The sequence below is a fragment of the Lygodium microphyllum genome, chromosome 8 (assembly GCF_053477565.2).
Source record: "Lygodium microphyllum isolate KBCC chromosome 8, Lygodium_microphyllum_v1.1.10, whole genome shotgun sequence".
NCBI classification, from domain to species: Eukaryota; Viridiplantae; Streptophyta; class Polypodiopsida; order Schizaeales; family Lygodiaceae; genus Lygodium; species Lygodium microphyllum.
This window is the reverse complement of record NC_141142.1, coordinates 44,271,134-44,284,963: the sequence shown is the minus strand read 5'-3', so window position 1 is coordinate 44,284,963 and position 13,830 is coordinate 44,271,134. Positions and strand designations below refer to the sequence as shown.

Sequence of the window (13,830 nt, the reverse complement as noted above, 5' to 3'; positions counted from 1 at the left end):
TTTGTGTCTCAATAATGAAATATCTTATAAGTAACTATGAAACATCCTTTTACTCAACCCTCCACCAATATCTCTCTTCAATCTTCTCAAAAGCAACCCATTCACCTCTATGACCAACCCAAAGTCTCATCTTGCATAATCTACAAATTTGAGAAGCCATGTCATTGTAAACAACTCGCAATGGAGATCTTTCATTCTCTTTGGATTTTTTCAAGAAAAACCATCCTTTAAGAAAAATCCATAAACTTTCTCCTAATTCTCTTGAATTCTTTATCTGGACATCTATCTTTCCTTTTTAATATACTCAAGTACTACCCAATTTTCAACTGTTCTCTCATATAAATCTTTTGGAAATATCTCCAATGCTAAAACATAACATTTGTAGTGACTTTCATCTATCGTCTATGCTTTTTCTATTGTTGTACACACTTTTCTTGATGTTGTACTCATGGTTCTAACTATTGTATTTGCCAATCATTATATTGTAGGCTATATTAATTGGTATCCTTACATTTATGAATATTGTAGCTACATTTACAATGGCTATCAATTTATTTTCAACAATTGTATATGTATTTTTTACTATGGATTCAACCTCATCATCCATCATCTCATCCTCACATTCAAACCATACCCTAGATAATATATTAGTCACAAAATTATTTTTCATTGTAATATGTTGAACTCAAGATTTAGAGACTTGATATAGGTAATTTATCTCAACATGGCAATATTTGAAATAGCACAACTTATGATCATCCAAAGGAAAAGCAAACAATCAATCTCAACTAGCACATGTGCACCAATAAAATACTCATTATCACATTTAAGAGTTGTAACAACACCTTATAATTGCCTCTTAAATTGCAAATATCTCCTTTGTCTCGTTTAAAACCTTTGCTCCAAACCTAACATACATGTTTCTCTCATCATCTTGACCAACCAATGCTAATAAGATTGGCATCCATTGTAATGACAATGGGACTCCATTTGAGTAGTCAACCTTTCTTAAAGTAGATGCAATCTTCAACTTTTAAATTTCTCATGGTCATTATGTGTTTTCTTTTCCACTAGAATTTATTTCTCTTATGCAATAGTTGGTAAATATTATTCACATGTGCAAAATGTGGTATCCGAATAAAAAAGAATACACATGCCTCTAAAATCCCATTTGCCTCTAACATAAAAGAGGAAGTTTGTTGTTTCATGTCAATTATATCAACCTTCACTAAAGATGGCCTTTTACTATAAGGACCACATATATAACCAACAATTAGCACTTCATCTACTCAAACATTAAACTTTTGACCAAAAAGATAAAGATAAACCTCTTATATTCTAACCAAAATCTTTTCATAATCGAAAATGTGACTAACAAATTTCCTACAACCACAATCATTCAACTATTCATCTTTATCTTCCTCTACACACCCTTTAATAATTACATCTAAGAATAGCATAGTCAAATGAGAAATATAATCTCTCAACTCCTTATTCATAGCATTCATCATGTGTCACTAAATTTGTTGCTTCTTAAGAAAGATTGCACATACGCACCAAGCCCAAGGATGTTTTAACATATAGTGGTAATACCCCTCTTTTGCCAACTAAAATTGATCATAGCTTGAATATAAGTCCCCCAAGGAATAAATTGATTTGCCAAAAAACGCATCTACAAATTCATCGATTATAAGACATGCACTAACATTCCTAATAGTCACATTATTAAATGGCTACATATCCTAAATAAATCTCAAAGTTCCATTTTTCTTTGATACAACGATACAAGTATTCAAATAAGGGAGTGATAAAGGCTCCAAAATATACCTTTTAATCTTCTCATCCAACAAATCCATGAGCTTAGACAAGTAAGCTTTTGATACAAATATCAATTGTAAGTTCCATGGTATATATACAATGGTGGAAATAACCATAGGAGCCACAACACCTGGATCCACACAACCTATTACCAATAGCTAAAATGCAAAAGCTTTAATATGCCTAGATATCATCTCATCAAAGCATTTCCTCTCTACATAAAATGAAAATTCATTACAACCAATCTTCAACTTTTAAGCTATTTCATAGTAAATTTGTGAATGATAACCTCAAAATAATAAATTCACAATTGTCGAGTCCTCAAAACATTTTAGGATGGAAACCCAAAAAATACGTTAAGCAAGGTATTGTGGCATAGTGATATTGTTTTGTATAAGACCAAGTTAGCACCCAAGGGTGGTCATGATATGATACCACAATTATACAACTTGATGAGCATGTAGAGTTCACAAAACTTGAAATGTGTGGATATCTTACTTTTAGAAAAGAATTTATTTTAGAAAATTAAAAAATAATGCTCTCTCTCTCTCTCTCTCTCTCTCTCTCTCTCTCTCTCTCTCTCTCTCTCTCTCTCTCTCTCTCTAAAAAAATAAAAGGGCAATGGTCTTGCAACAATAGCATGCCCCTATTGCCCCTGCTAATATGGCTCAAAGGATATAGGATACAAGATTCAAACTCACGCAAGCCTGTAACTCAACCCACGCTTGAACCATGACACCATTACACCACAATCTTGTTACCGAGTGATACCCATCACGCATTAAGGTAAAGAAGTATATTGGGGATCCTAGTTAGGTACCATAAGAACATGCCTTGGGAAGCTCGTGTCTAACTTTCATTTCCTTTTTCGTGGTCGCCTTCCTTTGGTCTTCTTGGAGCGTCTACCGCTATCCTGCACGTACAAAACAACACATAAGATCATCGTCCTGCCAAGTTGTGTAGCCAGTTCGTTCTCATCAAGCATTGAAAGACATAGGGCGTCACCCATATAACACATAGGTTTATAAAAACGTTAATCTAGATGGTAATACATCATTCTTCATTGATTCAACAGAAGCGTCAATGCTTGCCCTGCAAAAAGGGGCTAGCTTGAATCGGTAGAGGTCTTCATTGGAACATGTGAAGCTCTCAAACCCACCCACACTGATGCAGAGGAAACACGGAAAGTCTCCGTAAAAGACTGAAACCCAAGAGGATCGATGTGCATGCTGATCATCCCGTGTACACAGAAGTTGCAATGCTGGATAGAAACATGAAGTCCCCCCACACACATTTTCTTCGGAAAGGCTTGGAAGAAGCATAGAACTAGAGAGCAGTGTACCAGCTAGCCATTATCTGCTGTAATATGTAGGCCAGTTCTCAGGAAAAATGGTTTTCCCGACCAATAGATAAAAGGAACAGCTAGAATTGGGCCAGTTCTCTCTTGTTTTTTGTCAGTTTAATAACTAAAATGGGAGATCTCTTTGCTAGTTTTCATTAAGACATGAATATTCGACCTGGGATTTTGAAATTCTGGCCGTCAAAATACACTAAAGCTGTGGACACTGATGTAGGCATAGGACTACCATGATTAGCCATGATTGGATGATCCTGCTGCCTTAAATCAGGATATGACTGCTGCCAATTGGTTCTTCAATCCTACCTGCTCGATTCCTTGTGCCACCAATCTTGCTTAGGTCTTGTGGAATATTGTTGCAATCTGCTGTTTTCCCTGCTATGGACACCATCCTTACAAACAAAGCACAGCCTCCAGCCAACTGCCTTTTCTCCCTAGTGGGCCACACCCCCAATGTATGTCAAACTCTGTTTGAATAGCAAGAACACCTTGTGGCATATAATACTGGACGGCAGTGTATACTTCTCACTCAATTCTTTAGTTCAGAACTTGTAAGATCAGGAAGCTCACCAGAGCATGAATCGACATGGAAGTATGAATCAGTTTACAACGATGTATCGAAGTTCAGCATAGAAGGTCTTTGTGTTAGCAGCCATGGTCCTCTCCTAGTCATGAGCCCTACATTGACTCAATAAGGGACATTAGGAGCTCTGTTTGAGTGTTAGTCACATTCGTCTCTTTCATCCATTTTTGGCCAATGTCCCTTTTTCTGGGCCCTGGACACTTGTCAAGCCACTTTAGACCACCTCTCACGAGTTGGGAAACTACTCAATCACACAACTTCTATCTCTAACCTTCTCATTCCAGAAGCCCTCAATTGCAGCTACGCCCTGTAGCACATGCAAGGGCTATTCATGCGATACATGGCCCACACTACAATACCATATGTTGGAATTATCACACATACATGCACATAATATTTACATGCAGTAACTCACTGCAGCAATGTTATCCATAGCGTGCCATGAGTATGCATGCACACTAATCCATACATGTATAAGCAATACCTCATGTGATGAAGCATAGAAGCCTATGGAAGAGGCTTCTTGAAGAGATCCCCTCCAATGTCCTCTGTGGGACAATAGGTCACCACTAACTTGGAATCCACGATCTGTTGTCATGTGGCTTTGAAGACTAACATTAAAAATGCATATGACTTAATTGAAGGGACAGGATAGGCAGTAGATTGCACTGCCTATCTTACATATATATGTGAAGAGTGAAAGAGACTAGAGGACACTATGTGAACCTGTCTGCATAGAGTTTAGGGCTAGGAATGAAGTAGGGGAAAAAACAAGACTACTCTATCAATTAGGAGAAAAGGAAAACAAGACAAGAATAGAGAAGAAGCAAGGATATACCAAATTTCTCGGACTGCATGTTGCTTGCTTCTTGTCTTCGATCTATAGGTCATGATGGGTATACTTTGGGCTGATCACTATAGGGAATGAACAAGGCTGCTTTGGGAGGACAAAATAGGGCAGATCTTTGGAGAGTCTCGGGCTAATTTCTATGGCTGAAAATAGGGCATTTTAAGACTAATTTACAGCAGCCCACTGCCATCATAAATCTCTCCTCTGTGCTGAGCATGATCTGTGAGAGTGCACAACTGAAAGAAAAAAGTGAATAGGGAGAAAAGGAGACAGAGAGAGAACATAGGACAAAGAAAGAACCATGAAACCATCCTTGCTTCTTGGAAAGAATGGTAATTCCTTGACTAAGCACTTAACTACAGCAATCAACAAATGAATATAGCTTGAAATGCACAAATTACCTTAATAATCTTACATTGGACACCTAGCACCCCTTTCAGTATTTCTTTAACTTGATTGCTAATGGAATGAGTAGAAGTTGAGATTCACAATCTCCTTTGCTATTCCAAAAAGCCTCTAATTAATTAATGCTAATCCCTAATGTCACCAGCAACATTTATCGGCCAAGCCATAGCCCTAGGGTTCAATCTAATAACTTGAAACCCTTTTCCTCCCTCTTCATCTCTTATCACTGAAAGCTTCTCTCCATGCCTTGAACTCTTCTTACTTGAGTCCCTACTAAGGTCAAAGAAAGAGGTATGCAACATGGTGAATAATATAATGCAATTAGATGATATAAGGCAATTGCTTCAAACCTTCAATATGTATCTACAACAAAAACAATTGCAATTACAACAGCAACAGCATCAACAGCAACAACAACAACAACAAGCTACTACTAAGCTTGAATCAATTGTGACAAAAGCATTTTAGGCTGTAAAAAACAAAGTGAAACTATTTGATGCCAGAAATGTATTAAAGTATTTAAAGGTCTATGGTAAACAAAGTAAACCTTTTTGGGATTCCTACAAACCAGATGGATCAATATTTTTCGCCAATTGCGATTCATGAACTCAAGCCGCACATAAATGAAATTTACACAAGTCAAGAAACCATATGGAATGATTTCAAGAAAGCACTAAAAGATGAAAACTTTATAGAAAATGCAAGGCCAACAGTCCCAAAGAGAACCTTCTTGGAGTGGGTTGCAAAGCCCAACAAAGGGTTAGCTATGACAAAGTTGCAAAATTTGAGTAGCCGTGACTCCAGTGAAGGATGATGTAATAGATGAGTTGGTGAAATGCACTTACAAATAAAAGCAAAATTAAAAGAAAAAGGACAGCCTACAAGATTGAAGTTTCAAACTCATGAAGGCTTTGTACATGAATATATTTGCTGCAACAGTATGGAGCATGAACGCAAAAACTGTGAGACATATAAAGATGCTTTGGATAAAAATCTTTATTTCTTCAAAGATGAAAAAATTCTTCTGTGTAAAATTGGATTGCCACTTAATCTGAACTTCAAAAAAGGTGGTATCCAAAAACTGATAGATGAAATCGTTACTAAAAATGCATCTGAATAATGTTGTAGTAGAGGCTACAATCTTTGACTTGCAAATTGAGAATATTAACAAGAGGGATTCTGGATACATAACTATGGCAAGAAAACGAAACCTTGGTCGCATCTAAATTTGCAATGCATACTGAAGAGAAAGTGAAGATTCTTGGAGATGAGTTGAATAAGGCAAGGAACTATATTTGGTAAATAACGAGATGGGATACTCCTATTGATTCTTTCTTTGTATATGCATATCTTGCCAAGCCTAGAATACCAAGGCTATTGTAGAGAAAAAGAAAAAATGGGATGATGGGAATCCAAGGACATCAAAGAGGACAACAAGGAGTGGTAGGCCTGAGTCTAATCAACCTTCACCTCCTGTCAAGTCCCCCGCCTAAGAAGTCTATGGAAAATCTATCAAAAGAAAAGAAGCAAAATCATAGTAAACTAAAAGGCAAGCAACCACGTTACAAATTGCAATTTGACATTGAGATAGCTACCACTAATTTGAAGAAGGTTCTAGAAGAGCGGATTGAAAATAGTAAAGTGGAATTCGCCTTAAGTGAAATTGTTAGTATTGCCAAGCGGAAATTTCATGAGGAGATTATTGGCGTTATAAAGAAAAAAAGACTTTGTTGGAGATCCAACTAATGCTATTATTGTTGTTTGCATTGGTGACTCATCCAATGCTCTCCCTATTGGATATTGATGGAGAAATCTAGATAGAATAATGGCCATTTGGAGATTGTTTAGCTTGGCCTTGGGCCTCCATATCAATATATAGAAGTCATTTTCATCAGTTGTACAAAGAGAAGCCAGTGTTCTTTGGGTTGACAAGATGGAATTGTTGTTTATTGGGGAGAGATCACTTGACACTTGGGATATCCCATAATCCATTGGTGTGGATATGGTCTCTCGAGCATTGCTTGATTAGATGTCTTCACACAATCATGACAAGTTTATATGTTGGAAAATTTTGGGCTGCCCTTTACATTGTTAGAGTTGCATTGTGGAAGCGTCAAGTCGGCTTGATTGAATGTGTTGAACACAAAGAGAAGATAGAGAGAAGGAGATTGTAGTATGTTGAAAGAGAGCAAAGCATTGAAATGATGAATAAAGACCAAAATGTACAAGTTGGGCATGTAGTGACAATTGGAAGACCTCACTCTTTGCACACAAAAATGATGACTAGGAGGCAGCCTACAATGGGCCTAAATAGGCTAAGAAAAAAAGGATAGAAGCATGCATTCGGCATGCCCACAATTGACCAATTGGGGCAAGTCGAGAGTGGTAGGCTAATTGATAGGCCTACTCAACTTGATCTGGCCCTATTCACCCCATGCAAAGGGCTTTTTCTTGCCTTGGTCTAGCTTGTGAGTCACCTTTTGCTTGCAATTGGCAAAATGCTCCTACATTGGTGTCTTGTCCACCTGTCCTTGTTCACCTAGATTGCCTGCCCAGTCCAAGGGGTGCCCATTCTAATATCCCCTCTTAGATCTTGGATATAGGATGGGCTAAGGGATCTTGGATATAGGATGCGGCTAAGGGATTTGGAATGCTGTTTGAGAATGGTGTGAGGAAGAGTTTTGGTGAACATGTTTGCCAACTTGTCTTTTGTTTTGCAATGGTCCAACCGCTAAGGGATCTGGAGTACTGCCGAAGTAAAGCTTGGGGAAGCGTCTCGGTAAACAAGCACTCAAGATTGCCCTTTGTCTTGCGATAGGCCATGGAAATGGTCTCATCTAGAATCTTCTCTCGAATGAAATTGTACTGGATCTCAATATGCTTCATTTGAGCATGAAACACAAGATTCTTGGCCAAGGCAATGCAACTCTTATTGTTGCACTAGAGAACAGTTGGACCTTTTTGTGGGCATCCAAGCTCCTCCAGGAGCCTACGAAGCCACAATGTCTCAAAGTAGTAGAAGATGTTGCTCGATACTCCGTCTTAGTCGAAGATAGGGCAATCGTGGGTTGCTTCTTACCGCTCCATGAAACAGCACCAACACCCAAGGTAAAGCAATAACTTGTTGTGGACCTTCGATGATCCACATCACTAGCCCAATCTGAATCACTCCATCTTGTAAGTACCAAGTTTGTAGCACTTGTACCAGCAGGATAATAGATCCCTAGATCAAGAGTCCCCCATAGGAACCACAAAATCCTTTGAGCAACTTGTCAATGCACCATCTTCGGTTCAATCATGAACTCGGCCAACACACCTACAGTATAACATAAGTCAATACGAGTATTAAGAAGCCAGTTCAAGGAGCCAACCAATTGCCTATAGCGAGTAGCATTTGCCAAAGGAGAATCGGAATGAGCTGTAGCCTTCCAATTTGGGTTCATAGGAGCCATAAAAGACTTGCATCCCTCCATCTCATACATAGTCAAGAGCTCTTGTACATATCATTGTTGGGAAATAAAGATCCCTCTCGGAGTCAAATAGATCTCATGATCTAGAAAGAAGTGAAGAAGTCCCATATCTATTATCTCAAACTTCTCATGAAGTGGTGTTTTCATTTGCTTGACCATTTGAGTATGGTCACTTGTCACAATCAAGTCATCCACATAAAGGACAAACAACACACGACCTCCACCTTAAGTGTGTACATACAGTTGGGTGTTGGCTTTGGAACGTCGATATCCCAATGTCTCTTGGAGAAATGAGTCAATCTTTTCATTCCAAGCACCAGGAGCTTACTTAAGGCCATAGAGAGCCTTCCTCAAGTTGTACACCTTACCATTAGAAAAACCGAAACCAAGAAATATAGATCTTCTCCTTCAACTCCCATTCAAGAAGGTAGACTTTACATCCAATTGATAGACCGGCCATCTCCTATTGCTAGCCAAGGCAAAAACTACGCGAATAGTAGCCACCTGAGCTGTAGGGGCAAAAGTGTCATGGAAATCAATGCCTGGGCACTGTGCAAAACCTTTAACAAGGCGGGCCTTGTGCTTGTCCAATATGCCATCACTGCAGTACTTGGTCTTGAACCTTTGACTCCAATGATCTTCTCATAGGGAGGCTTTGGCACAAGATACCAAGTGCCATTCCTCTCAATTGACTTTAGCTCCTACTTTATCTCTTTCCACCAATGATCATGTTGTAAAGCCTCTTTTGTGGAGATGGGCTTGTAGGACACGAGTCATCAAACAATAATTAGTGTAAACAAGCTCGGTGTGGTGTGCTTGGTTCCTCCAAGAACACCATAGGTCATCCTGTGGCTGTCACTCCCTAGGTATCCCCTTAATCCTTGCATCACAAAGAGTGTCATGAGCCCAACGAGGAGGCCGAATCTCGCCTTGTTGCTCTCCATTTGTTGAAGTTTTTGAAAGGTCCACCGATGGCGGGGGAGCAAGTAGTGAATCTAGGGGCTAAGAACTAAGCTCCTCATCCGAAGAAGAGTCCTCAAGAGACATAGGCTCTAGAGAAACGGTCCTTGGTACCCAGCTATCATGAGAATCTTCGAGAACATGGTGTTCCTCATTCCCCTCTAAGGTTAAAACTTCCACGAATTGAATATCACGGCTCGTATAGACATCTTGCTTAATAGGATCATACAATCAATAGCCGTGAGATTGCGAGCTATAGCCCACAAACACTTGTTGTTTGAAAGCCGCTTCAAATTTGTCATGTTGTGACTTCAGGATGTGAACATAAGCATCACACCCAAAAACCTTGAAATAAGAAACATCAGGCTTAGACCCAAAGTATGCCTCGTATGAAGTCATACCAACAACAGTGGAAGTAGGGGAACAATGAAGGATGTGGATTGCAGTAGCCATAACCTCAACCCATAGACACTGAGGTGTTTGATGGTGCTCCATCATGGTATGGGCCATCTCGATCACATTGCGATTCTTCTGCTTTATTATGCCATTCTCTTGAGGGGTGTTTGTATTTGCAAACTCGTGGTGAATATGATGATCTGTATAAAAACAAGCAAGCTCATTAGAAACAAATTCTTTGCCTTTATTCGATTGTAAGGTTGTTAGCTTTCGATCCGATCGGTTCTCCTTAAAGAGCAATCAATCCTTAAAGTTGGAGAAAGCCTTCGATTTCAACTTTAAGAAATAAGCCCAGGTCATCTTGTTGTAATCATCCACAATTTGTATGAAATACAAGCTCCCTCCACAAGACTCCGTTCTCATTGGTCCTCAAAGATCAATAGAAACAAGCTCTAGGGATGTTGAAGACCGCCTTGAAGCCTTGTTGGAAACAACATTACGAGTTTGCTTCCCTTGGATACAAGATACACAAGGCTGTTGGCTCACCATAATATCCAACAAACCTCTGTCTCTTTGACGCCTTTTGAAGGTAATCGTAATTGAGGTGGCCAAATCGAGCATGCCAAAGCTCGGATTGAGTTTGTGAGGTAAGAAGAAGAGAAGTTAAGGTAGAAGAAGACCGCAAGACTCCATTCTTCTCATAACTTGAAGAAAGAACTTGTTGCAGTTCACAATCAAGAATCCGAAAAGAATCCACATCAAATTTGACCAAAAGGTTGAGAGCACAAATCTTGTGTACCAAAAAGAGATAGTACCCCAAGGTCGGCACATAAAGCACCTTGGATGTATGGGCATCACCTTGTCCATCTGGAATAAGATGCATGTCTCCCTATCCTTGTATAGGAATAGACGACCTATCACTAATGAGAATCTAGTCATGCGAAGGTTGCAAATGAGAAACACCTATTGAAGAAGGAGTCGTGCTGAGAGGCACCGCTATCAAGAATCCACTCCCAAATATATGGGGCTGTCAACGTAGCATCAAAAGCTGTCAAGGTCGAATGCTCAACCACCTCCAAGTGAAGGAAAGCAGTTGACAAGGGAGTAGCCACCAAGCCGGAATCCTTTGGAGATTTCTCTTTCTTCTCCTTGTTGGGGCAATCCTTCTTCTAGTGACTTGTTTTGCCACAGATATGACAAATAAACTCTTTTTTTTTGTTCTTCTTGGGTTTGTTCTTCTTTTGGTCCTTCCCTTTTTGAGAGGATTGATCAACTAAGGCCTCTGATTTAGAAGCATTGGTTTCTTTCAATTGCTTCTTTTGGTCCAAAACCATTGGGACCAACTCTTCCCATCGAAGAGTCTCAAACCGCCTTGAAGAGGGCGGTAACTGTGAAAAAAGAGTTATCGCCATGTATTTAAAAGTGATCACCTTCCTTGTGCTTTGTACCTGCATCTGAAGTTGCCTCAACTTGTTAATATGCTCCCACATAGAAGATGACTTGTTGACACTCATATTTAGCATTTGCACTTTCAAACGAACTCGCTTCATGATGGTCATACGATTGTACATCTGATCAAGCTCTAGCCATATCTCTCGGGCTATCCTAATGTGCTTGAGCCTTTGCTAGCTCCATCTTATCACTAGAAGAGAGTTTGGATTCGTCTCATGAAGAAGGATAATGAATAGCCTTTGTAACAAGCTCTGCTAAATCATAGGACTCCAAAATGGTAAGCATCATGACTTGCCAGATGCAGTAATTCTCGCCATCGAGCTTTTGATCTGATGGAAGAGTTGGTAAGAGGGGCACCTTCCGGTCCATGATCACTTGAAACTTTGTCTCGGTCTCAGAAGACATCTTTACCTACAATGTTGGCACAAAACACAAAAAATAGCCTCCTATCACTAGGTGGTGATACTTTTTACAGTTACTTTTTTAATTTACTTATATAAATATTTTATTTTTCTTTTCTTTTGTTGCTGTTGCTTCTTATCCCCACAATTCTCTTGGAATAAGCTGATTACTGGCTCCTGAAAGAAGCAAGCGACCTCGATTGCATGCCATAAATGCTAACGGATGACACAGGGCGATAACAAGATTCTCCATGTTATTAGTGCTATCGCATGTATCACTTGCTAATAGATGGCACAAGGCAATGGTAGGAGTTTCCCCACTACCATTTCTGTCATTGCAAGTTCAAGTCTCACATAGGTGGAGGATTACATCATGTATCCAACTATGATTACTAAGAGCCTTTCTAATATACATATTTTCGGATGCAACACAGGGCGATAGCACGTATGCGCGAACTATTAGTGTCACAACATGCATATTCATTTAGCTGAAGTGTAACAAATACAACTTCAAAGCATTGAGATTTCATTCAATGATACACATGTTAATGCTAAATGTAAACCATACATTGTGCATTATTCAATGAGATGCAGTATTCAACTGTACAATAGAGAATGTACATTGCTTCAAATAGCATTCTAAGTCACTGTAGATTCCAATAAGAAAGCTTCTCGGTAAAGTTGCAATAACTAAGGCGAATCTACCAATTCAGCCTTTTCCATCCATTTGGCATCCATTGGTGAATAGTTCTTGAACTTCACAAAAATCTTATTATAACTCTACCTTTCACTTTCCTATCCTTATGTGCTAGGGTCTGCTCAGGAACTAGAATCTCATCTAATTCCTCTACTTCAAGCTGTTTCTCTTAAACCATATCTTCTGGCACTTCACCAATAAAAGGCCTCAATAGGCTCACATGGAATGTATTATGAATTTTCCAATTCTCTGGCAATTTCAGACTATATGCAACATCATTGATCTTCTCTGAGCCTTGAAAAGGGCCATAGTAACAGATACTCAGCTTTGGAAATGAACGTTCCTTGCCCTTCTGTTTTCTCAAACGTGCCTTTTCAAAACGCAATAAGACCCAATCATCCTTTTTGAACAAGAGCTCTCGACGATGACTATCAGCAGCTCTTTTCTGTTTAGCTTGTGGCTTTTCTAGGGCATACTTGACCTTTTTATATGCTTCTTCCCAATCTTTTACATAACAATTTGTTGCAAAGATGTTATCTTTTGTCTGCAAAATGGGAGGCAATTTCTTTCCACCTTCCACAATCTCAAAAGATGCTTGGCCAGTAGATGAGTGCATTGTATTATTGTATGCATACTCAACCAATGGCAAGTAGTGTTCCCAAGAAGTCTTATGATCTGAAACATAACACTTCAGTAGATCTAAAACAATCGAATTTGCTTCTTCAAACTGTCCATAAGTTTGTGGATGGAAAGAAGATGAAAATTTCAGCATAGTGCCCATGTTTTCAAACAATGCTTTCCAAAACAAGCTAGTCATTCTTGGGTCTCTATCACTCACAATTGACTGTGGCATTCCATGGCACTTGAAGATATTTTGCATAAATATCTTTACCATGTGTTCTGACTTAATCTTTTTCCTTACATGAATGAATAGTGCCTATTTGCTGAATCTGCAAATGATAGTTTAGATTCCATCATTCCTTGAAGAAGTTCTTGGAAGATCAAAAATGAAATCCATGACAATACTTTCCCATGGCCTTTTTGGAATAGGCAGTGGTTGCAATAACCTTGGTGCCTTTCATCTATCAAATTTGACCTTTTGGCATACAAGGCAAGATCTAACATATGCATCAACATTAGATCTCAAGGTTGGCCGATAGAAAAAAGTCTCTATCGCTTTGACTGTAGCATCAATATCACAATGTCCTGCATACGGTGGAGCATGACTTTCCAATAAAACTTTTGGCCTTAACCGTTTTGTAACGCATAGTCTTCCATGCATCATGATAAAGCCTTCTTTGAACACATAATGATCATGATGTTGGCCATTGATCAATTGTTCATAGATTTCAAAGAAATCTTCGTCATCAGCATACTGCTCTTTCATATCATCCAATTCATGGTGATAAAAAATTGAATTGCAACTTACAAGGCTCAAGAG

The 13,830-nt window shown here is 39.0% G+C and overlaps 1 protein-coding gene across 1 annotated transcript in view; it reads right to left on the bottom strand.

Annotated features, from left to right (window-relative positions):
* Nucleotides 1-2,158: 2,158 nt before the first annotated feature.
* Nucleotides 2,159-13,830, bottom strand: part of LOC148032220 (Rho GTPase-activating protein) — an 84,241-nt gene continuing 72,569 nt past the window's right edge. The window contains exon 5 of the mRNA XM_087684053.1: nucleotides 2,159-2,731. Coding sequence (XP_087540179.1) covers nucleotides 2,675-2,731 — 57 coding nt within the window. The 3' untranslated portion in view covers nucleotides 2,159-2,674. The remainder of the gene's footprint in view (nucleotides 2,732-13,830) is intronic.